Genomic DNA, 24808 nt, shown 5'->3' with positions numbered 1-24808 from the left:
GCCCCCACACAGAGGCCTGTGCACACAGCTGCCTGGTTCTCGGTGCCGAACCATGTGGCTTAGAGACCTCACCCTCCCTCCCACTCCTGGGCTGTGGGGCACCCTGCTGTCTCCCACCGCCCATGGCCTCCGGGTGGTGTCCCTGGTCTTCCTGGAAGGGCCCCTGGGAGCAAAGGTTCGGAGACAGTGATGGTGTGGTGTGGGCAGAGGGCGCAGCGTGGGCGGGGAGCCAGGTGTTGGGGTGTGAGTGGGGGCAGGGCAGGAGGCAGCCAGAGGCCTTTGGGTCCAGTGCAGTGGCAGCCGGGAGGAGCTGATGTGTGGCTTGTGGGGACTCACTTTGCCTCTAGGATGTTTGGCTTCCTCCTGCTGGGGAGCTCGGGCCTGTGAGGCTACTGGGCTGCCCCTGGTGCTGGCTCGGGACCTGCCCCATCCCCTGGGGACCATAGGCCTCCAGCTCAGTGCTCCCCCAGGTGCTGCTGCCAGTCCTCAGGTACAGGGACATGCAGCTCACACGTGGGCACATCACATGTTCCCAGTGAGTCCATGTGGACACTCATCACACCCGGGTCCACACAGTGTTCTACATGCTCACACACACGTGTTCTCATGCACGTGGACCCCAGGGCATCTGCACATGCACACCTGTCCCACACACTGCTCTACATGCTCACACACACACGTGTTCTCATGCACGTGGACCCCAGGGCATCCGCACATGCACACCTGTCCCACACACTGCTCTACATGCTCACACACACACACGTGTTCTCATGCACGTGGACCCCAGGGCATCCGCACATGCACACCTGTCCCACACACTGCTCTACATGCTCACACACACATATGTTCTCATGCACACGGACCCCAAGGCATCCGCACATGTACACCCCTTCCACACACACCTGCAGATTTGCACACTTCCTCTTCAGCGCTAGGACCTCCCTCCCCTGGACACCCTCTTGTCTTCCCTCCGCAGTGACAATGCCCCTGCAAAAGAGAACAAGAGCCCTTCGCCGCCGCCCGATGGCTCCCCTGCGGCCACCCCTGAGGTCAGAGTCAACCATGAGCCCGAGCTGGCCATGGCCGCTGCGGTCACCCCCGGGGCTGCCCTGCCCAAGTCCCCGTCTCAGGTAGGCGTGGTCTCTCAGTGGCCTGTCTCCTGTCCTGCTTGTCTTCCTGCTTCACTGTTGCCCCCTCTTTCCTCGGTCTGTTTCCTGCCCGCGCCTGGGCAGGTTTGGAGCCAGAGGCTTTGCCCAGAGAGGGCTGAGCCGCATTGTTCTCCCTCTGGCCCTGCCTGGCCCAGGCTCACCTTAATGGCCTGGCCCTTGCAGGGGCCTCTTCCTGTTCTTTCCGCCTCACTGTGCCCCGGCCCGAGGCAACGGCCCCTCCCGGCTCCTCGGTTTTGGGTGGCTTTCCTTCCTCCATCTTCCCTTCCATGTCGGACACAGGCTCGGCCCTCACCCCGAGCACCAGGTCCTCAGAGCGGCCACCGCATTGTCCTCGCCTTCTCTCTCCTGCATGGGACAGTGAAAGGGCCTGGCGAGGGCTGGGCGGGGTGGGCGGGGTCAGGGTGGGTCCAGCGGCCCCTGCCCACCAGGCTTCCAGTTGTTTTCTGCAGCGGTTTCTGCAGCCGCTTCCCGGGAGTTGGAAGGGGAGGGAGGGCGAAGCGTCCCTCCGTGGGCTGGGCTGTCCCCACCCCCCACTCCTGGCAGCAGCTCTGCTGGGCCTGTGCCTCACCCCCCCAGCAGTGATGAGGACACAGATGGTAGCGGTGACGAGAGCCCACCTCTGAGGGCGCCTCCGCATGGCCGAGCGTGGAAGCCTGACAGTCGCCTGGGAGGCGGGCGCTCTGAGGTGCCCGAGGCTCCAGGTGGCAGGGGTGTGACTGCCTTCTGTAGCCTCTTCCGGGCCCTGCTCCGGCCGCAGGTGAGGTGGAGGCTGAGCTGAGCTCTGCAGCGGGGCCTGGAGTGGTGCAGGGCGAGGCCGCAGGGTGGCTGCTTCCCAGCTGCTTCCCAGCCTCTCCTGGCGAGCCCTCCTGGGCCATTCCCTGTCTTCTCTCTTCTCTCACCTCCTCCCCCTTCCTTCTCTCCCTCCCTTTTCTCCTTTCTCTCTGCACAGCGTGTTGGACCTCCTCCCTTGGGAGGGTGGTGTGGTCCTGGGGTCTGTCTTGGGGAGCAGTGACTCCTTGCTTCTTCCTCCCAGTTGCCTGGGTGGGGCCGTGGCCTGTATGTGACTAACCTTGGCTTTGTCTCTGTCTGTCTCCCCCCAACCCCTGTGCTCCCTGCGCGGCCCCTCACCCGCTGTGGACTCAGCTCCGGAAAGGCCCACCCGTCCCTCCGCCTCCCAAACACACCCCATCCAAGGAGGTCAAGCAGGAGCAGATCCTCAGCCTGTTTGGTGACACCTTTGTCCCTGAGATCAGCGTGACCACCCCCTCCCAGGTCAGCCGCGGCCGCCGCGGCCCAGCTCTCCCCTCCTCTTGCTCTCTTGGGGCGTGCATGGCCTTCCCTCCATCCCACACCCTGTGCCTCTGCCTCAAGAGCCAGGCATTTGGCCAGAGAGATTGGCCCTGAGCCTCCCTCTCTCTCACTCATTCATTCACCCATGCTTTCATCCCTCATCCCTCATCCATCTCTGAGCATGTATTGGGGCCACATGCAGGCACATGAGCAAATGGTCCCAGCAGGGTGATCATCTCACAGTGCCTCCTGGCTCCATTGATGCTATGGCTGAAAGGGGTGGGAGCACGGAAGCCTTGCTCATGGGGGGTGGGGGGGGGAGTCCTTTTTGGGGCAGGTGACTGCCAGGAGCTGCAGGCAGAGACAGCCAGGAGGCTGAGTGCTGGGCTCAGGGCTCCTGCAGCTCGTGTGCTGAGTGCCGTTCACAGCAGGACAGCAGGAGGGCCGCACGGAGCGGCCTGCACCATCTGAGCAGCGCAGCCATGAGCTACCTGCTCGAGCCTGGGTCCTGGGCCTCCCAGCCAGGCCTGGCCCTCGAGGCCTGGTTCTGTGGACTTCTAGCCCCAGGCTGTGATGGGCCCGGGGTGGGCTGCTGCTGGGGGTTGGCCTTGCCTGGGGCACCCGCTCTGACTCCTTAGCGCCCTCTCAGAGGCCCGGGGCTGGGGCAGAGCAGGAGGTGTGAGTGCAGGAGAGGTGCTGGCAGGCTCTCGGGCGAGTCCCCAGGGAGGACTTCGGGTCAGAAGGAGGGCTTTGAGTGTGGGTGTGACGTGGGTGCGGGGAGTGCCCGGCCCGGGCCCGGTGGCTGGGGGCCGGCTGTAGAGGTGAAGCTGGCCGGGCACGAGCACAGGGCAGCAGGCTGCTGGGCCACTGACCACCGGCACGCGCTTCTGCCCGTGCCCAGCGCTGTGAACCTGACCAGGCAGTGCCACCACTTCTATAACGACCCTGGTCCGTTCCTAGCCGCCCAGGGCCAGGTGAGCTGCGGGCCTGCCCTGCAGCCAGACCGCCGGCCCCAGCGAGTCCGTCTGCACGCTCACCGCACGCTGCCCTTGCTGCCCCTCGCTCTCTGCAGGGACGAGAGGTCTGCCCTGCCTGGCGGGAGGGGAGTGTACACGGGGTGGGGGTAGGGTGGGGGGTGGGGGGTGTTGCCTGGGGCGGGGCTGGTCCCGGTTGTGCGTGGCAGGGGTGCCAGGGGTGCCGGCTGCTGGGCGGTGGGTGGGAGGACGTGGACTGCCCTGGCCCTGGACACTGGGTCCCTGGAGCACACGGTGGCAGCTGCCTGGGCCTGGGTGACTTCTGAGAAAGGGCGGGTGTGGGGCTCCAGGGGAGAGAAGTGCTCCCGCAGGCTGGTGGGAGCACCCAGAGGCCGCACCTAGCGTGTCCCAGGCATGGGTTCCCTCAGAGGCAGGGCTGTGGGGACAGCAGTGACACCTCCCCAGGCTCATCGGGCAGGGTTTGACCTGCAGGAAGAGGCAGGGGCAGAGGCTGGGCTGAGCCGGGCAGGCCCTCCTGTCCAGGACGTGTCTCGTGGGCTGGGCTCTGGGCGAGGGGATGCCTTGTCTGTCCCCTGAGCTGTGGGGCAGCAGCACCAGGTGTTCTCAGGCCTGAAGGGCTCTCCTGAGGCCACACCTCCGCTGAGCAGGCTTCTCTGGGGAGCCCCGCCCACACCCCAGGTCTCAGAGGGGAGGGCCTCGGAGGACAGGGCTGGAGGGCCCTCCCCGTCAGTGCAGGTGCCCATCAGGAGAGGCAGAGCTGGGCTGGGCTCCAGAGTCTGCGGCCCCAGGAGGGTGGGAGGCCAGGGGAGACCCTCACACGGCTGGAGGGCGGCATGTCCCCTGGGCTCGGTGCGGGGGGCCGTCTTCTGCAGGCGGCTCTGGGACTGAGGCCCCCCTTATAGTGGGGCTGGGCCTCCAGCACGCGTGGGCCACCGTGTTCCCGTCTCGGGCTGTGCCTGTCACAGGCCCGTTCCTGAGCTGGGCCCAGACCTCGGCATGGTAGTCTCGGAGTGGCTGGGGCGGGATCTTTAATTTGAAAAGGTGCCACGGGTGTTGGGGACCCACCGTCATGATTGGGCTCCTCGGCAGTGTGGCTGGCTCGGCCCCATCCTCACTCCCTGGAGCTGGCTGGTGGGCGGTTGTCACACTGCGTGGACGTCCGTACGGGGCAGCGAGGGAGACCGAGCCTGTCGAGGGGCCCACTGTGGCCCTGTCCAGCCTGGGGCGCTGCCTGGGCTTCTCGGGTGGGTGGTGAGGTCCGGGAGCTTGTGGTGCAGGAGCGGGAGGCAGAGCCCCGTGGCGAGCGGGCTGGTGCCTGAGGTGGGGGCCGGGCTTGTGGGTGGGGTGGGAGCGTGTGCCAGGGTGTCTGGCGAGGAGGTGCTGCTCCCTGTGAGGGGCCCTGTCTGCGCGGGCGCCCGTGTGCCCGAGCTGCACCGTGCCCGCCTGTGCTGTGCTTTCTGTCACTAACGGCCTTCCTCCTCTGCCGCTGCCGCTGCCGCCCAGTTTGAGGCCCCAGGGCCGTTCTCGGAGCAGGCCAGTCTGCTGGACCTGGACTTTGACCCCCTGCCACCCGTGGCGAGCCCAGTGAAGGCGCCCACGCCCTCCGGTCAGGTTGGTCTGAGTCTGCCACCACCTGTGTGCCCATCGGCATCTGGGCGGCTGGGCCCTGGGTGCACGTCTGCCCCGGCCGTGTGGGCCCATGGAGTCCTGGCTCTTCTCCTCCCACTCTGTCCCGGGCCGTGGGGAATGGAAGAGAGCAGGCTGGGCGGGGCCCGGGGGAGGGCCTGCTGACCTCACCTGGCAGTGGACGGCTTCTCCCAGCACCTGCGCCTCTCCTGGCAGCAGCCCTGTTGGGGTGTTCCCTGGCCTGAGGTTGCAGGCCCCTGAGAGGTGTTGAGGATGCAGCCTTCTGGGGACCCAGCCCGGCTCAGGCTGACCTGTGCCTGCCGGCTTGAGGGCCCTGGGGGGGGGGAGTGTGGGGGGGGTCCCCGGGGTTGCTTGCCTGCCCCCCTAACTCCTGTGCTAACTCTGTGCTTCTCCCTCTGCTGCGCTCAGCCCATCCCCTGGGATCTCTGGGAGGTAAGCCTGCTGCTCAGTGCCGGTCCCGGGGCCGCGCCTCCACTTGGGCCACCTGCTCACACGTGCACACACAGCCGCACTCCTGTGCGCAGGCACTGGCCGCAGCTGCGTCTCCAGCTGCTCCTTCTCCTCTGTGGGCGCCTCCCCGCCAGCCCCGATGGGAAAGGGCTCCTTGGTTTCGCTGGAGAAGGGGTCCTCCCCGGTGTGGGCGGGCGTCAGGGCCTGTGAGCGGCCTCCACACCGCCCGCCGGGCGTCCAGGATGGACATGCTGCCCGTGTGCTGGGCAGGACTCACAGTCAGGAGGGCCCTGGGTGGAGTCTTGGCCTTTGACAGGCTTTCTGTCCACAGGCCACACGGGCAGTGGCATCGGGGCTTTGGGGACAGGCGGGCGGGAGGGAAAGGCAGGCTGCTGTGCACACGGTACCATAACCTAGTGGCTCTGCCACGGCTCCGGAGGGCAGGGACTGCCCTGTAGGAGGGGCTGGCGACAGTGCCTCGGCCCAGGCTCGGGCAGCGGGGACAGCCCCACAGAGGGCTGCCCTCTGGAGGGGCCTGAGGGGGGGCGGGCAGAGCCGTTCTGACGAGCAGGTTTCAGGGGGTGCCGAGTGCGGTGCGTTCCTACCTGCCTGCCGCTGTCGGGGGACCCAGGAAGTGGAGGCAGGTGCCCCTCAGGGTTGGCATCTCCCCCAGGCTCTGGCCGGCGCCCGCTGCAGGCACCCGCACCCCTCTGCCCCCACTGGTGGCTCATGCCTGTCTCTGTCTCATGCCCTGCCCACCACCTTCCCTCCCTGCCTCCCGCCCTCCCACCCGTTCTCCCTGGTGGCCGTCACCAGCCCACAGAGGGTCCAGCTGGCAGCTTACCTTCCAGGGAGCCCAGCGCTGCCGAGGGCACCTTTGCTGTGGCCTGGCCCAGCCAGGTGGCTGAGCCGGGGCCTGCCCAAGTAAGTGCCCACCTGCCAGCCCCCTTCTGCCCTCGTATCTGGGGGTGTAGCATGGAAGACGAGCCTAGAGGAGGGAGCACAGGATGGACACGCTACGTGAGCTGGAGGGTGAAGCCAGGGCCCCGAGCCTGGGCCCCTGTGTTCAGGCTGGCTGGCTCAGAGCAGCCCCTTTCCCTTCCCCAGCCCCACCCAGCCCCCAGCGCAGCCTCTCCCAGGGGAGGGAGGAGCATGTAGAGCACCCACTGGTTTAGGTGAGAACCTGTCAGAATTTTCTCCCCTACTTCACCCTGCACAGTCCATTCCCCCCTGAAGAGTGAGGAAGGTTGCGGGATTGCTCCCAGAGTTGGAAGTGGCCGAGCGTGGGAGGTGGCCCAGGGCAGCCTGGCTGCCGCCAGGTGGCATCACCCGATCTTGCCCAGGCCCCCATCATGGTGCCCAGCCTGTGCTGCGTCCTCCTCCAGCCTGAGGGCAGGTGGCTGGGCAGGGCCGTGGGAGCTGAGGCTGGGCCCGAGCTTGGGCCGAGGGGCCGGCCTGCGAGGGCGAGGTCGGGGGCCAGCTGCTCCCCGCGCCCAGGACCTCGCTCTCCTCCAGGGGCTCCCTGTGCTGTGCGGGGACACTGGCCAGCTGTAGGCACCACTCGGTGCTGCCCTGGCCCTGCCGGTCCCGGGGCGGCCCCGCATCTGACCCGGCTGCGTTTATGTTGCAGCCAGCAGAGGCCTCGGAGGTGGCGGGGGGCACCCAGTCTGCGGCCGGAGCCCAGGAGCCGGGGGACACAGCAGCTGGCGAAGCAGCCTCGGTGAGACTAGGGGACCGGGCCCTGCCTTTCCTCCCCGCTGTCTGTCTGTCTGCTCCCCGCCTGCCTGTGCCCAGCTCTGTGTGCTGCCTGTTCCGCTCTGTCCAGCTGCAGTTCCCGTGGGGGAGACTGAGGCAGGCTGGGCTCGCGCTGGGCCAGCACCCCTCCCTGCCCCGCCCTCCGCCCACCTCCTGCTCACAGACCTTGCTCCCTCCCAGAACTCCCTGCCGGCCGTGGTGGTGGAGACCTTCTCTGCAGTGAACGGCACGGTGGAGGGCAGCAGCGGGGCTGTGCGCGTGGACCTGCCCCCGGGGTTCATGTTCAAGGTGAGCCCGGCTCTGATCCCCAGCCTGCTGGCCACTGCCTGAGGCGTCCTGGGGGTGGGGGCGCCCCTGTCTAAATGGGAAGGCTATGTAGTTGGCCCAGAGCCATCCCGCCCCTACAGCGCCTGCTACCCCACTGGCGAGCTAGCACAGCACGCTCCTGGCCACCTGGTCCGGCACAGGCCACCGGGGGGCCCAGGGCCTTCTCGAGAGGGTGTGCAGCTTCCCGCCATCCCCTGCAGGTGCAGGCCCAGCATGATTACGCGGCCACAGACACAGATGAGCTGCAGCTCAAGGCGGGGGACGTGGTGCTGGTGATCCCCTTCCAGAACCCTGAGGAGCAGGTGGGCCGGGCGGGCTCCCCATCCTCACCTGTCCTCATCACTCCCCCTCCCCTGCCTTGCTCCCTTCCTTTGTCCTTGGCCACAGGCCTGGGGCCAGGGTCTGGGGCCCGGGAGGGAGGCTGTTAGGGCCTGGGAGGGGTCAGGGCCTGGGAGGGGTTGGGGTCTGGGGTCTGGGAGGGGTCAGGACCTGGGAGGGGTCAGGGCCTGGGAGAGGTTAGGGTCTGGGGCCCAGGAGGGGTCAGGGCCTGGGAGGGGTCGGGGTCTGGGGTCTGGGAGGGGTCAGGACCTGGGAGGGGTCGGGACCTGGGAGGGGTCAGGACCTGGGAGGGGTCGGGACCTGGGAGGGGTCAGGGTCTGGGGCCTGAGAGGGGTCATGACCTGGGAGGGACCAGGACTAGGGCAGAGGCTGATGGGATGGCCTCAGGTCACTCTGGAAGCTGTTCCTGGGCCAGCTCAGCGGAGTGCCCTGGAGCTGTTCAGGGAGGTCTGGGAGGGTGGTGATGTCCCCGGATGGTGGGGAGCTCCTGGCTGGGACTGAGGGCTGTTCAGACACGTCCAGAGCAGGGCCAGGGTCAGCCTGCCTTCCAGGGGGACGAGGCCTCGCCAGATGACAGAGTTAACCCACCTGATGAAGGGCGGACGGTCCTGGGCAGCTAGGCTTGGGGCTGGGAGGTTAGCAGGGAAGGCTGCTTGGAGGAGGCGTTCTTTCAAGGGTGGACAGGCTAGAGGAGGGGACATCTTCCTAGCAGATCCCCAAACACACACCCTGTAGGGTGCGGGCAGCCCTCCGTGGCCACTCGCTCAGCCTGCGCTCTGCTCCTCAGGACGAAGGCTGGCTCATGGGCGTGAAGGAGAGCGACTGGAACGAGCACAAGGAGCTGGACAAGTGCCAGGGCGTCTTCCCCGAGAACTTCACGGAGCGGGTTCAGTGAGGGCAGCAGGGCCATGGTGCGGCTCTCTGGTGTGTGAAGAACACCTTCTCCCCAAAATGTGTGTTTTTTTCTTTGTTTTTTTTTTTGGACTTTTTGGAAAGTAAAGGGAAATCGAGAGGAGAGACCTGAGCCACGAGGTGTCTCCCAAAGGAGGTGGTTTTCCGAAGAGCCGGCTCCGGCAGGTTGGGCTGCGTCGCCAGTGTCCGGCGCTGCTGTGCCCCTAGTTGAGTTCTGGCTGCCGCCACCCGCAGCGCCCTTTGGGGTCCGCAACCGCCACGTACCGGCCCAGAGCGGGCCTGGGGCTGCAGAGCCGCGCGCTTGCCTGAAGCTTTGGCTGAGCCACTGGGCAAGGGTCCTCCTTTCCTGCCGCTGCTGTGGGTGGGGTCCAGTCTCCCAGACCTGTCTGGCCTCGCCCTGCCCCGCAGACCGTCTGTGTGCTGTTTGAAAATAAATCTTAGTGTTCAAAACAATGAAACAAACCTGACGAAAGCACTCAGAAAATGTGCGTTTTCTCTCCATTCCTGTCTCCTGTGCGTTGTCGCTGGGGTCACCTGTGCTTCCCCGTCTGGGCGCATGCTGGGCGGCAGGCTGGTTCCTGGCGGTCGCCCACCAGCTGCACGGCCAGCACTTGTGTCGGCTGGGCCTAGAGCCCATAGAGGCTCCCGCCCCTCGCCCCTCATGGGCGGTGCTGCTGGAGGCTGGACGGGATGCAGATGGCAGGAACCAGGTGACAGCGAGGGAAGACGGCTCGCACAACCAGCTGCGTGCCAAGAAGTCTGCCAGGGCCCTGGCCTGTGCTCAGTGGTTAGTGTCACCCAGGGACCAAAGGGTCTCCAGTGCGATTTCTGGTCAAGGGCACATCCCTTGGTTGCAGGTTTGATCCCTGCCATGCGGGGGGCGGAGGCACTAGTTGATGTGTCTCTCACATCGATGTGTTTCTCCCCCCCTCCACTCTCTAAAGATCAATGAAAAAATAAACTCGGGTGAGGACTTAAAAAAAGAAGTCTGCTAGGGGCCACTCTGAGTGATGGGATTTAACACACGTGGGAACTCGCGGTCAGGGGTCAGGGTGCGGGAACAGGCCCCAGGAGGGTGGTTTGTGGCTCGTAGGTGAGCGGTGGGTGGTCTGAACCTGAGCCTTGGCTGGGCACACGGGAAAGCCTGAGTCCGGTGTGGGGCCCACGCTCGGCCCCAGCTTCTCCGTCCGGGCCGTCCAGGGCCGACACCAAGTCCGTGTGCCGGACACGGCCCAGGCCCCAGAGGAACACCCGCCCTCCTGCCCCCGCGCCGCCTCCTCGGAGCCTGTCCCCACCGGTTGCCCTGCCTCCTCCGCCGCGTGGAGACTGGCAGCGGCAGCGCCCTGTGCAAGTGCAGGCTCCGGCGCTCATTCCCGCACCATTTCCCAGCGGCATGGCTGGCGGGAATGAAAGTGGTCCCCCTGCCGCACTCATGGGAGCAGTTCCAGCCGCAGCCGCTGTGACCTGCTTGGTGTGCGTGGTGTGCGGGGCTCTGGAGGGAAAGCCACCGGCTTCCCGGGCGGTGTCTGCGGAGCCTTCAGCGTGAATGGCTTCCCGGAGCTGAGCAGGGCGGCTCCTTTTAGGCAGAGAAGCCAGGGGGCGGTGGAGAAGCATCTGGCCAGGAGGTCGTGGTTGAGTTGGAGAGGCCTGTGGGGGTTCCAGCTCCTGCTGAGGAGCCGGCTCAGGAGGGGACCCAGGCCAGGGACAGGCAGAGGCCGGGGAGCCCTGCGTGGAGGCGGACGGCGGGGGCTTTGTGTGCTGAAGCTGGCACTGAAGCCTCCAGCGCAGCGGCCAGGAGGCGGGACAGTGGGTGAGAGGGGTGGCCTTAGGGGCGAGGCAGCTCTGACCTCCTCCCAGGCTGCCCTGCGGACACCCCTAAGGGAAGGCCCCTCAGGGAAACTGAGGACAGGTACCGGTGAGCACAGAGCCGGCACCGACCCTGCTTCCGGCCGGGCTGCACTGCCGGGAGCAGGGCCGCTCTCCCGCCACAGCCCAGGTCAGCACCAGGGCCCATGGAGATGCGCCGAGATCCCGGGTGGGCGAGGCCTTGCCCCCCCATCTGCCACCCCCAAGCGTTTAGCTCATGTCCCGGAAGTGCCTGCCCCGTGCAAACTGCCAGGCGACCAGGAGGGCACGGCTCCTCCCCATGGAGGTGAGAAGCTCGTCCCAGGGCTAAGGCGATGGGTCCTCGGTAGCGGGTCCTCGTAGCTCAGTCACGATGGGCGGGCAGTGCCGCAGGCTCCGCCTTGGGCTCTGAGCTGGTGACCTCGCACCTATGGCCTCAGGTAGGCGTCCTCGCCTGCCCAGTTCCCCAGATGCCCGTGGCACCTCAGACTCATGTGCCTGAGGCTGGCAAACCCTGGGTGCTGGGCGCCCCCCTGATGCCACTGCTTCAGGTGCCACGGATCCCACTGGTTCCAGCCTTCCTGGCAGCTCCGGGCTACAGCACAGGCCAGGCCAGGACACGAGGGAGGGCATTGCCTCCGGAGCAAAACGGCAACGCCTTCCTAGCAAGGCTCTCCCTGCCTGCCGGAGGCCAGAGGTGCAGCCGCCTCCCTAGACCCTGCAGCTCAGGCGTGAGGACTGGGCACCACTGATCACGGCGGATGGAGGGATGTCGCTACAGTCATGTTCCTTCCAATCGCCGTCTCCTGGCGTTTTTCTTCTGCAAAACATGTAAGCCCACCACACCTGTGGGGCTTGCTGGCACTGCAGGTGTTCCTGACTGCTCCCTGCTCCCGTGTCTGTCTCCAAGTCCTCTGGCTGGCCTCTTAGAGAATTCGGGGTCATTTTTGTCCCTCCCTCGTCTCCTCCTAGTTCAGGCTGTCACCTCCTCCTGCACCAACGTGACAGGATCCTGGTGGTGCTGCCTCTGTGGCTCTCCCTTCAGGCACCCCTGGCTGCCAGGGGGTATTTCAGACACACACTCTGGCCCCAGGACGCCCACGTTTCCATTTCCCACATAAGCCAGATCCCTCACCCAGACCTGAGGACTTGGCCCTAGCCATCTTCTTCATTTTCCTTCACTCCACCTCTTGAATGTACTGCCCAGTAACATAGCTGAGCCGCAGCCCTCTGCCTTCTGTCCATCTTTTCTGTGCGGTGCTGTGGCCAAGCAGCCTCAGAAAGGACTCTTCCCTCACCTGCTGCTGTCCCCTCCCCCTCCCCTCCCCTCCCCTCACCTGCTGCTGTCCCCTCCCCCTCCCCTTCCCTCACCTGCTGCTGTCCCCTCCCCCTCCCCTTCCCTCACCTGCTGCTGTCCCCTCCCCCTTCCCTCACCTGCTGATGTCCCCTCCCCCTCCCCTTCCCTCACCTGCTGATGTCCCCTCCCCCTCCCCTTCCCTCACCTGCTGATGTCCCCTCCCCTTCCCTCACCTGCTGCTGTCCCCTCCCCCTCCCCTTCCCTCACCTGCTGATGTCCCCTCCCCCTCCCCTCCCCTCACCTGCTGCTGTCCCCTCCCCCTCCCCTTCCCCTCACCTGCTGCTGTCCCCTCCCCCTCCCCTTCCCTCACCTGCTGATGTCCCCTCCCACTCCCCTTCCCTCACCTGCTGATGTCCCCTCCCCTTCCCTCACCTGCTGATGTCCCCTCCCCCTCCCCCTTCCCTCACCTGCTGCTGTCCCCTCCCCCTCCCCTTCCCTCACCTGCTGCTGTCCCCTCCCCCTCCCCTCCCCTCACCTGCTGCTGTCCCCTCCCCCTCCCCTTCCCCTCACCTGCTGCTGTCCCCTCCCCCTCCCCTTCCCTCACCTGCTGATGTCCCCTCCCACTCCCCTTCCCTCACCTGCTGATGTCCCCTTCCCCTCCCGCTCCCCTCACCTGCTGATGTCCCCTCCTCTTCAGCCCAGGGGGGACTTGTGTCCCAGCCTGTGTCCTGACAGGCAAAGCCTGGCACCAGGGGTGGGCAGTTGGAGGGACCTGTTCAGTGCCCTCTGGGGCCTCCAACAGTCCACTGGGAGCCTCAGCCCAGGGTGGGTAGGAGGGGGGCTGTCATAGAACTGCTGGGTCCTGCCGATGCCCTGCCAGCCCCGCGCACGGCCTGGACGCGCTGGCTCTGGCTCGGACACCCCTTAGGAAATGTTGGTCCCCGAGTTTACCTTCCCCTCCTCGTCCTGCGAGCTAATCTTTCTCTATTTTTTTCACAAGACCTTTCTGAGGGACCGTGAGACCCCAAGGCAGGGATTACATTGGAGATGTGTGTCCGGGATTTTCTCTCTCTCCAGCTGTGTGCTGTGTGCGTGACCCTGTTCGCAGCCTGCAGCGTGTTCTAGAAGGTCCTCTCCCGGGCAGGCCGGGGAGACCACGTCTGGGCACCGCCTGCGCGCTCGTCGCTGTCGCTGGGGAGTTAGGTTGCGTGTAATGGGAACGAAACAATTCCTATCTGGGAAGTTGCCTGTGATTTGAAGAAGGGAGAGCAAACATTTCTCTAACAGAGTCAAAGGTCATTTGTTGGGGAAAATACCTCACAGACCTTTGGTCCGACTGATGCTCCCTCAGCCCCAACACAGTCTGAATCAGAAACCAGAGAAGTGGTTGTTCTCTAACATGGGCCCTTTCCCTCCTCCTGGGACTGGGAGGTGGATTGCGGCCCCGAGGGGGGAAGGCAGAGGAGAATGAGGAGAGTCTGGGGAGAGGGGGGCCCGGAGGCAGCAGGGAGCCGGCCTGAGGGGGACCAGGCGGAGAGACACCCTGCAGGTGGGCTCACAGGGCACTGCAGGCTCACGTCCAATCCAGGTTGTTTCTACTCCTGTGCTGGGGAGGCCGCCCACCTTCACTCCCGGACCTGCACTGTGTCCCTGTTCATTCAAGGAGAAAGGCTGAGTTTCACATCAAAGCTGACACGGCTGAAAAGGAGAGGGTAGCTGAACAGAGGGAGAGAGCCCCGCAGGCACTGCCCTCCCCCCAGAGAGCCCCCCAGACACTGCCCTCTCCCCAGAGAGCCCCCCAGGCACTGCCCTCCCCCCAGAGAGCCCCCCAGGCACTGCCCTCTCCCCAGAGAGCCCCCCAGGCACTGCCCTCTCCCCAGAGAGCCCCCCAGGCACTGCCCTCCCCCCAGAGAGCCCCCCAGGCACTGCCCTCCCCCCAGAGAGCCCCCCAGGCACTGCCCTCTCCCCAGAGAGCCCCCCAGGCACTGCCCTCTCCCCAGAGAGCCCCCCAGACACTGCCCTCCCCCCAGGGAGCCCCCCAGGCACTGCCCTCTCCCCAGAGAGCCCCCCAGGCACTGCCCTCTCCCCAGAGAGCCCCCCAGGCACTGCCCTCTCCCCAGATCCCAGTGATGGTCCTATTGCACAGTATATAGAAACTGATATTTTCCCAGTGGGTGGAAGGAACAGTTTCCAGTCTCCCCTGGAGGAAAGAAAGGAGCTTCCTGCAGGCAGAGGCTGGGCCCTGGCTGGCAGCGTCTGCTGGCAGTGGGGGCCTGGAGGCAGGTGCTGGGCTGGTTAACGCGGGCTCTTGCCCTGGACTCATCCAGCCTGTCTGGTGCAGCATGGCTTGGACACTATTTCCTATCAAGCAGTGGTGGCCACAGTCCATTGGCACGGTTCCCGAATGAATAGGAAGTATCGCAGGATAATTCTAAAACTGTAAAACCAGACATACATATCACAGAACCAGAAAAGCAGCACATCTTACTTAAGTAACCAGGCTCCCTGGGTGCTGCAGGCGGCAGCGTGCGAACCGGGCGCAGTGCAGGCCTCCTGTGCGGTTCCCTCTTGGGCTCAGACTGCAGACGCACAGTGGCACACATTTTTAAGGTCTTTAATACATATTGCTACCTTATTTGCCAGAGGAATTACACACATTTATAATTCAGCCAGCAGTGTATGTGTCTCCTTGTCATCATACCACAATGGTTTAAAACATGTTTAAAAATAGTATTTCACCAGTTTTAATTTGATTTCTTTAATTATTATTGACTTTATCTAATTTTTGTAAGTTTATTAGCCACTTGTAATTTGGTAAATTGATTTTCATGTCCTTAACCCATTGTTTTTAACTTAAAAAAACAATGACAGAGTTTTCAATTGGAAAGTTTTCATTGGAAATAAAGAGGATAATGGAATGGGAAATTCTCATTAACCATCCCCCAATTCGGTAATTGTCAGTATTTTCCACCTTTATTTGAGCTGCTGCTTCGCTTACACTGTTTTTAGGATCTGGAGCCCTTTAAAGGGAAATGCCGTGCCCCGCGACCTGACCCAGACACAGCAGCACCGCTGACCGACAGCGGTGCCCCACAGACGTGACCACTCACCGCCGCCTGGACTTGCTGCCTGATGGGGTGCTGGGGTCCAGCCTGCAGGCGGCCAGGCGCCTCTCCCTGAGGGGAACTGTGGCTGGTCCTCGTGGCCTGTGCCTGGCCCGGCGGGTACCAGCTCAGCCCTCGGGGAAGGCCCGTCTGTTCATCAGGCCCGGCCCGTGCCCGCCCTCGGGAGCCAGGCGTCCTGCGCCCTCACAGCCCTGGCTGCAGCGAGGCCTGGGATGCAGGCAGCCGCGGTCGGGTGCATGGAGTGTGCCCGCAGCGTGTGCCTGGGCATGAGAGGCTTTTGAGCATCGGGGCTTGGGGATGGCTCCCAACTCCCCACACAGAGCCAGAGTGAAAAGCAGACCCGCTCTGCCCAGAGTCAGTGGGCAGGCGGGCTGCCTGTCACTACTTGAGCCAACTAAGCAGAGACAGGGTTGAATCGTATATGAGCGTTTATTCCAATCCTGCCAGCAGCATGAGAGAGCAGCAGCTCACCCACAAAAATCTGCTCTGCACCTCCCACAAGCCAGCTGCGTGTATAGGGTAGGACAAGGATTACATGGGGAAGTAGGGATTACAGGCCTGGGGAAGTAGGAGGCTGGGGTGGGACTCCATTGTTTGGGCAACAAGGTTGTTAATCTTTCCATGATTTTAGGCAGTTCTTTTTTTTTTTTAATATATTTTATTGATTTTTTACAGAGAGGAAGGGAGAGAGATAGAGAGTCAGAAACATCGATGGGAGAGAAACATCGATCAGCTGCCTCCTGCACATCTCCCACTGGGGATGTGGCCGCAACCCAGGTACATGCCCTTGACCGGAATCGAACCAGGGACCCTTCAGTCCGCAGGCCGACGCTCTGTCCACTGAGCCAAACCGGTTTCGGCTTAGGCAGTTCTTGAGTGAGAATGGACCACATTCCAAGGTTGACTCCCAGGTCCCAGTGGTGTGCGTACAACTCCCTGCCAGGTCAGAATGTCCTTTCTTTAACCAGAACAAGGCACTCACGGTTAATAGAGCATGATTACTATTTCCCATAACCGTACCGAGTCTGAAATATTCTATTTCTGCCCTAACATTTCCTCCCCTTCTACAGCTCCTCTACTATACCCTTTGCTCTCTGAGCTTCCTTGTTTGGGGTTGCCCTCCCCTGCCCTTCTTTCTTTTCCTTCTATATCCTCTGTATCTCCTCCACTACCACTCTCTACTGATCTAAGAGAAAATAGGAATAAAAATGTAGACAAGGAGCCCTAGGTGGTTTGGCTCAGTGGATAGATTGTCAGCCTGCAGACTGAGGGTCCCTAGTTGAGTCCGGTCAAAGATACATTGCCTGGTTGCGGGTTCGATCCCCAGATGGGGGTGTGCAGGAGGCAGCCGATCAATGATTGCCTCTCATCATTGATGTTTCTATCTCTCTCTTCCTCTCCCTTCCTCTCTGAAATCAGTAAAAATGTATTTTTAAAAATGTAGACAAGAATAATCTAGGAATTCTAGAAGCTCCCTTCAGGGAAAAGCCAGTCCCAGGCAGAGGGGACCCAGTGATTACATATATTCCTTGGACTGGAATAGAATTAAGAAATCTACCTATACATCTCTCCTATTTTCTCCAGGAATCTGATGGGTTCATAAAGGAGTTTAATTTAACGGTTAGAACATGTGAGCCTGGCTATTCTGACCTGTTCCAATTAACATACCTATTGGTTTCTGGAAGCAAAAGCAATAGGATTACTAAGTAGGGTTTGCTGGGAGACCTGCAGAGGAGTCTCTTTTTATTGTAGACAGTCAGGTCGCCTTAAGAAGGATTACAGAAAGCTGAACTGGGACTTAGGAAGGGAAGAGACGGAGAAGAAAGCATATGGTTGCTCCAAGAACTCTGCGAGGGTGTTTGTCCTCCTCACTGGTAATTTAGGAGAAATTAAAATTACTATAAGAAGAACTTACTAAGGCTCTTGTAGATACTGGGACTACGTTTTCTGTTCTGAACCCAACTTAGCTGCCTCCTCCCTCAGAGGAAAGCTTCTGTGCAAATGGTAGGGATGTCTAATCAACCAACGACTGTTTTTTTAATAAGAACCTGTCCCCTTCCCACTAGGGAATGCTATGGGGCAATGCATAGTTTTGCTAAGCAAATTTGCCCCAATTCACCTGATAAGGCAAGATTTTCTTGAAACCAATTGTGGTCGTGCAGTTAGACAGACATGAGCAGAGCAAGGACGATGGCCGGGTACAGCAGTCACCAGGCAGAAAGCCGCAGGTGCCCAGCAAAGGACAACTGCAGGGTGAGTGGCCTGACCTCCCCTAGCACACCACTCACTGGTCCTGTGGTTGGACCCTGACCTTTCCTCCCTAGAGATAACATCTGGGCCTCAGTTGTATTACAGCTCTAGGCCTAGAGAAACAGCAAAACCTATTGAGGTCTTCCCCTGGGCCCTCCCCTACAATCTCCACCCTTTAAACCCTTGGGAAGGAGGACCCGTGTGCCTCCCTCCTGGGAGCATGCCTATGCCCTTCCCTTCCTCCCCTGCCCGCCACCAGGCACCTTACCATTAGCCTCCTCACTCCCCAGCTCCCAGGGCCCTTCCTTTGCTTCTATAACTTGTTTCCTAAGCCCATTTCTTCTAGGAAGTACTTCTTCCACCTCTGTGATTTTATTTTTGTATGTTTTTATTGATTTCAGAGAGAGAGAGAGAGAGAGAGAGAGAGAAACATCAATGATGAGAGAGAATCATTGATTGGCTGCCTCCTGCACACCCCCTACTTGGGATAAAGCCTGCAACCCAGGCACGTGCCCTGACTGGAAATCGAACTGTGACCGCCTGGTTCATGGGTCGACGTTCAACCAATGAGCCACACCGGCCGGGCCACCTCTGTGATTTTATAAATAAATGTTCTCTTATAGTTTGTCTTGCCTCTGAATTCTTTCCTAGCCAGAACTTAAGTACTGAGGTTACTGAACCCAGAGCCAATCTGACTCCACTAGTCTAGTTCCCGGCGCTGTTTCCAGCGCCTACAACTCAATGATGTACAGGGTCTCAGAGCTACAAATAAGATAGTTACTCCCAGACATCCCGAGGTTCTAAATCCACAGAACCTATTATCAGCCATGCCTGTGAACTGTCAATACTTTTCAGCGATGGATTTATGTCGTGCCTTTAGCACATTTCTGAAAGAGAGAGAGAGAGAGAGAGAGAGAGAGAGAGAGAGAGAGAGAGACTTCTTTGCTTTCACTTGGGAGGATTACAAGTTTACTTGGACTGTAATGCCCCAGGGATATACAGAGAGCCCCACCTATTGTCTTCAATACTAAAAACTGATTTGAATGGTGTTGAATTTTTCAGATATTCTGCTCTAATCGAATATGTAGAAGCTTTATTTTCATGCCCTAGGACCTATTAGACTCCCAAGAAGATGCAACATACTTATTGCACCAGCTAGCTATAAAAGGACATAAGGTCTCAAAAGATAAGCTTCAATTTTGCTTACCTCAAGTAAAATGCCCTGGCCCTCTCATATCTAAAGATGGGCTACTGATTAAACCCAAAAGACTCAGAGGAATCCCATCTTTCCCTCTCCAAAAACAAGAAAAGCAGCTCAGAGGAGTCCTGGATTTGACTAGATATTCTTGCAATTGGGTTCCAAGTTTTTCATTAAAAAATTGGCCATGGGCCTTTTGCAGGAGAAACTCCTGGGCGCCATACACCCAGAGACAAGCCGGCACCCAGACTTGCCGGCAGTCATGGTGGGGGAGAGGTGCAGCTCTATGTGCCCTATTGAAGTCAACCTGCCTGATCCAATTCAGTGGGACGAGGAAGGGAAACAAGTTGTAAGATCTCTAAAGAATCATCTATAGCTCCTGCTCTGGGTCACCTTAAGTATAAACTTTCTAACTTTTTATACATAAAAATAAAGGAAATACTTGGAAAATTTTAACTCAAAAACACTGAGGTTATCATATGTACTTTACTGAAAGCCCTGGAATAACAAAAGAAACAAATACAGAGAAATGCATGAAATTTGCTAACCTACCTACACCTTCTGCTCCTGGTTCACACGGACGCTGCCCTTCCAGCTTCCAGTCAGTCTCCACGTGGCAGAGACCATACTTTTCGTTATGTATGTCTGAAAAAGTAAATACACTTATTGAAAATACATAGTTTAAAATTAAAACTTACTAAGTCTCCCTCTTATTCCTGTCCAAAGCCCCCCAGTACCCCTCCTCTAAGGCTCCAATATTATTGGTTGCTTATGTACTCTTCTAGGAATATTCAATTGCATACATTACACACGCGCGCGAGTGCGCGTGTGCGCGCGCGCACACACACACACACACACACACACACACATCTATGCTAGCATACTGTGTGCACTTTAAAAAAAAAAATCCTCACTCAAGGATGTTTTTCCATTGATTTTTGGAGACAGTGGAAGGGAGAGGGAAAGACAGAGAAGTATCGATGCCAGAGAAACACATCGATTGGTTGCCTCCTATACGAGTCCGACCTGGACCTGGCTGGGAGGAGCCTGCAACCGAGGTATATGCCCTTGGCTGGAATCGAACCTGGGACCCTTTGGTCTGCAGGCCAATGCTCTATCCACTGAGCAAACCAGCTAGGGCTTATGCACTTTCTTTACATAACAATATATCTTGTAGATTTTCCACATTACTCTCTTTTTTTGGCTACCATGTATTTCATTGTATTGTACCATAATTTATTTTATTTTTTATTTATTTATTTATTTTTTTGCTACCATAATTTATTTTTTACTAGAGGCCCAGTGCAAGGAATTTGTGCACTGGTACGGTCCCTCACAGCTGCCAGCTGCCAGCCGGGGCCTCCCTCCCTTCCTCCAGCCGGCTGAACTACTGGAAGAACTCTGGTCGAGGGGACACTTTGCATAATACGCTTTTATTATATAGGATTCTCTTGTTGAGAGGCAGTCATATTATTGCCAATATTTTGCTATTAAAAACACTATAAGAGTGCCAGTATTCAACTAGAATGTCACACTAGTGTGTTTCTCAGGAAGATATATTCCTAGAAGTGACATTGTTGGGTTTGACCATCTGCGTTCACACTTCTGTGGGCCGTCGGCCTTTTGCAGGGGAAACTCCTGGGCACTATACACCCAGAGCCAAACCGACACCCAGACTTGCCAGCAGTCACAGTGGGTTAGAGGTAAGGAGCGTGCAGCCTGGAGAAGAGGCAGTACGTGCTGGGGGGAGGGCGAGGGATGCAGACAAGGGCCTGGCTGGCCTGGGGAAAATGGACGTTGAGTTCTTCTTAAGGGCAAACACCAGAATTATCTTCACTGTGAAACTGATTTTATCCAGATATTGGCTAAAACAAGAACTGAACTATTTGCTGAATCTTACCCATCAGGAACTTCAGTTTCCTGGGAGAAATTTAGTTTCCTGGCCGCGGCCAGGGCCCTGTCACTGCTACATAAACTCTTGAAAATTTTAAAACCATTGTTTTATTCAGAAAAGATGTCCAGCTCAGACTTTATGCCAAGTTAGATTGGTCTTCTCCCTAAGCTGGAAGTAAAGAAAAGGGAGCTCATGATTTAGCTGCTTCCACCGCAGTTCTCAGAAGTGGCCCCAAGAGGGCACTAGAGAGATTCTTCCAGGTTTAAAGGCCACTGTGCTCCCAGCTGCCTCCACACCCACACCCTGCCCCAGCTTTCCGGCCTCCTCCTGAGCTTCTGAAGCACCTAATTATTAGTAGAGCTTGATGTCAGCAAAGAAGCCCAAAACGGGAAAGGAACAGACTGGAAGCAAGCCACGGACAAAATCATGCCAAGGAGTAGAGCAATGCCACCAGCATGTCTCAGGTGGGGTTGCCCATGCAAGCGGCCAGCTCCGGCCACAGCTCCTGCCGGCACCCTGGGCGCAGGGTCTGTGCCCACAGACACTTCCCCGCTCCCTGACCAGGGCCTGCGCTCATAGACACTGCCCCGCTCCCTGACCAGGGGCTGTGCCCACAGACACTGTCCCGCTCCCTGACCAGGGGCTGTGCCCACAGACACTGTCCCGCTCCCTGACCAGGGCCTGTGCCCACAGACACTGCCCCGCTCCCTGACCAGGGGCTGTGCCCACAGACACTGCCCCGCTCCCTGACCAGGGGCTGTGCCCACAGACACTGTTCTATCCCCTGAGTGTGTGCTGTGCCTGAGTGTGCCGTGGCTGAGTGTGCTGTGGCTGAGTGTGCTATGGCTGAGTGTGCTGTGGCTGAGTGTGCCGTGGCTGAGTGTGCTGTGGCTGAGTGTGCCGTGGCTGAGTGTGCGGCGGCTGAGTGTGCTGTGCCTGAGTGTATTATGGCTGAGTGTGCCGTGGCTGAGTGTGTTATGACTGAGTGTGTTCTGGCTGAGTGTGCCGTGGCTGAGTGTGTTATGACTGAGTGTGCTGTGGCTGAGTGTGCTATGGCTGAGTATGCCGTGACTGAGTCTGCTGTGGCTGAGTGTGCCGTGGCTGAGTGTGCCCTGGCCGAGTGTGTTATGACTGAGTGTGTTCTGGCTGAGTGTGCTATGGCTGAGTATGCCGTGACTGAGTCTGCTGTGGCTGAGTGTGCCGTGGCTGAGTGTGCCCTGGCTGAGTGTGTTATGACTGAGTGTGTTCTGGCTGAGTGTGCTATGGCTGAGTATGCCGTGACTGAGTCTGCTGTGGCTGAGTGTGCCGTGGCTGAGTGTGCCCTGGCTGAGTGTGTTATGACTGAGTGTGTTCTGGCTGAGTGTGCTATGGCTGAGTGTGCTGTGCCTGAGTGTGCCCTGGCTGAGTGTGTTATGTCTGAGTGTGCCATGGCTGAGTGTGTCCTGGCTGAGTGTGCTATGGCTGAGTGTGCCGTGGCTGAGTGTGCTGTGGCTGAGTGTGTTATGGCTGAGTGTGCTGTGGCTGAATGTGCTGTGCCTGAGTGTGCCCTGGCTGAGTGTGTTATGACTGAGTGTGCCCTGGCTGAGTGTGTTATGCCTGAGTGTGCTATGGCTGAGTGTGCTGTGGTTGAGTGTGCTGTGGCTGAGTGTGCTATGGCTGAGTGTGTTATGTCTGAGTGTGCCATGGCTGAGTGTGTCCTGGCTGAGTGTGCTATGGCTGAGTGTGCCGTGGCTGAGTGTGCTGTGGCTGAGTGTGTTATGGCTGAGTGTGCCGTGGCTGAGTGTGCTGTGCCTGAGTGTGCCCTGGCTGAGTGTGTTATGACTGAGTGTGCCCTGGCTGAGTGTGTTATGACTGAGTGTGCTATGGCTGAGTGTGCCGTGGCTGAGTGTGCCGTGGCTGAGTGTGCCATGACTGAGTGTGCTGTGCCTGAGTGTGCCCTGGCTGAGTGTTCTGTGGCTGAGTATGCCGTGGCTGAGTGTGCTGTGGCTGAGTATGCTGTGCCTGAGTGTGCCCTGGCTGAGTGTGTTATGACTGAGTGTGCTGTGGCTGAGTGTGCCGTGGCTGAGTGTGCCGTGACTGAGTGTGCTGTGCCTGAGTGTGCCCTGGCTGAGTGTTCTGTGGCTGAGTATGCCGTGGCTGAGTGTGCTGTGGCTGAGTGTGCCGGGACTGAGTGTGCCCTGGCTGAGTGTGCCCTGGCTGAGTGTGCTGTGGTGATCTTTCAGGTGCCGAGCGCCTGCTGGTTTTGTTGAAGGGGAGGTGAAGGTAAACAGGATGCCCACGGACACCTCCATTCAGGGGAGTTCTCACAGTTCCCAGAGGGTGTGGGCTCCCACACTTCTCCATTCAACTGTTGTCTCGTTTGTGGTTCAGCAGCTGTTCACCCAGCACACACCTGTCTCTCTGGAGCACCTGTCCAGCACAGGAATCAGAGAGAGACATGGAGAGTGGTGCAGCTAATAGGAGGTCTGGAGAACAGTTACATGACCTTATATGAAGAATTCCCTGGACTTTAGGTTCTCCCCACAGTGTACATGTCAGTGCTTGTGTGGGGGCGAGCCCAGCACCTTCTCTGGTGCCACCCTCTTTCCTGACCTTCACTCACTCCCATTTCTATCTCTGCCTTTCCCTTGGGGTCAGATCACACCTGCTGGGGTCCTAATTCTTGGAGAGACGAAATGCCAGAAAACGGAATTCTAGAAAACTGTAAATAAAACTATAAAACTCAGTTCTCTGAACCTCAGTCATTTAAGATTTCACACACAAGACTGCAAAAATTTGAATTCAATGCAATTCCATTCAGTTGCCCAAATACAGACCCTTTACCCTGCATCTGGCACAGAGCTGGGCCTGGGGCGCCTCGCTCTTGTGTCAGGATGCGCACACTCAGGTCCTTGGAGAAGGGGCAGACATTTCAGTGAATAGTTTGAAACATCGGACCTTTAAGTACAACATAGACCAGGGGTGGGCAAACTTTTTGACTTGAGGGCCACAATGGGTTCTTAAACTGGACCGGAGGCCGGAACAAAAGCATGGATGGAGTGTTTGTGTGAACTAATATAAATTCAAAGTAAACATTACATAAAAGGGTACGGTCTTTTTTTTTTTTTTTTAGTTTTATTCATTTCAAACTGGCCGATCTGGCCCGCAGGCCGTAGTTTGCCCATGGCTGACATAGACCGATGTGCCAGCCCCAGGGTGACAGAGTGAAGATAGGACGGGCGGAAGGTGAGGTGCAGGTGATGCTGCTTAGGGAAGTAATGGAGAGCTGAACGTTGAGGGACTAATCAGGTGTACCTGATAGGAAACAAGGGGAAGAGGCTTGTCCGGCACAGGAATCAGAGAGAGACATGGAGAGTGGTGCAGCTAATAGCAGGTCTGGAGAACAGTTACATGACCTTATATGAAGAATTCCCTGGACTTTAGGTCGTTGAGCACACTGAGGGCCATGTGTGGACAATGTGGGTCTCTGCTCATGTGGAAGTCACCATCCCTATGCTTAACTGCCAGGCTTTCCCCACTACTCCTTTCCCACAAATAGTCTCATAGGGTAACTCATTCCTTTATCGAAAACCTAGTTTGATGGTTCCTGGATGTGAAGAGAGTGGAGGTGATGGTTCCTGGCTGTGATGGTTCCTGGGTGTGACGGTTCCTGGGTGTGATGGTTCCTGGGTGTGATGGTTCCTGGGTGTGATGGTTCCTGGGTGTGAAGAGAGCAGATGTGATGGTTCCTGGGTGTGATGGTTCCTGGGTGTGACGGTTCCTGGGTGTGATGGTTCCTGGGTGTGACGGTTCCTGGAGGCGATGGTTCCTGGGTGTGAAGAGAGCAGATGTGACGGTTCCTGGGTGTGATGGTTCCTGGGTGTGACGGTTCCTGGGTGTGATGGTTCCTGGGTGTGACGGTTCCTGGAGGCGATGGTTCCTGGGTGTGAAGAGAGCAGATGTGACGGTTCCTGGGTGTGATGGTTCCTGGGTGTGACGGTTCCTGGGTGTGATGGTTCCTGGGTGTGACGGTTCCTGGAGGCGATGGTTCCTGGGTGTGATGGTTCCTGGGTGTGAAGAGAGCAGATGTGATGGTTCCTGGGTGTGATGGTTCCTGGGTGTGATGGTTCCTGGAGGTGATGGTTCCTGGGTGTGATGGTTCCTGGGTGTGATGGTTCCTGGGTGTGACGGTTCCTGGATGTGACGGTTCCTGGGTGTGATGGTTCCTGGAGGTGAAATTCTAACCCCGAGGTATATTACTGCTGACTGGGAGAGCTGAGCCTTGGTCGCTGAAACCCGATAACCATGCTGGGCAAGAAAGTTAAGGAGTAGACAC

The 24808-nt window shown here is 59.2% G+C and overlaps 1 protein-coding gene across 13 annotated transcripts in view; it reads left to right on the top strand.

Moving 5' to 3' along the window:
• BIN1 (bridging integrator 1) overlaps positions 1–9356 on the top strand; it is a 51611-nt gene extending 42255 nt beyond the window's left edge. For 4 of the 13 annotated variants that reach the window (XM_070423176.1, XM_070423167.1, XM_070423166.1 and 1 more), the window contains 9 exons: positions 977–1130; positions 2313–2441; positions 4958–5065; positions 5510–5533; positions 6368–6475; positions 7182–7271; positions 7487–7594; positions 7834–7935; positions 8760–9356. In XM_070423176.1, coding sequence (XP_070279277.1) covers positions 977–1130; positions 2313–2441; positions 4958–5065; positions 5510–5533; positions 6368–6475; positions 7182–7271; positions 7487–7594; positions 7834–7935; positions 8760–8867 — 931 coding nt within the window. In that variant the 3' untranslated portion in view covers positions 8868–9356. The remainder of the gene's footprint in view (positions 1–976; positions 1131–2312; positions 2442–4957; positions 5066–5509; positions 5534–6367; positions 6476–7181; positions 7272–7486; positions 7595–7833; positions 7936–8759) is intronic. The other 9 variants (XM_070423170.1, XM_070423172.1, XM_070423171.1 and 6 more) reach the window with 3 other exon arrangements.
• Positions 9357–24808: the final 15452 nt, after the last annotated feature.

This window comes from Myotis yumanensis, unplaced genomic scaffold (genome assembly GCF_028538775.1).
Source record: "Myotis yumanensis isolate MYYU_CA2020_CCGP unplaced genomic scaffold, mMyoYum1.0.hap1 SCAF_8, whole genome shotgun sequence".
Lineage (NCBI taxonomy): Eukaryota > Metazoa > Chordata > Mammalia > Chiroptera > Vespertilionidae > Myotis > Myotis yumanensis.
The sequence above is the reverse complement of the archived record's forward strand: the minus strand, read 5'-3'. Positions and strand labels throughout refer to the sequence as shown.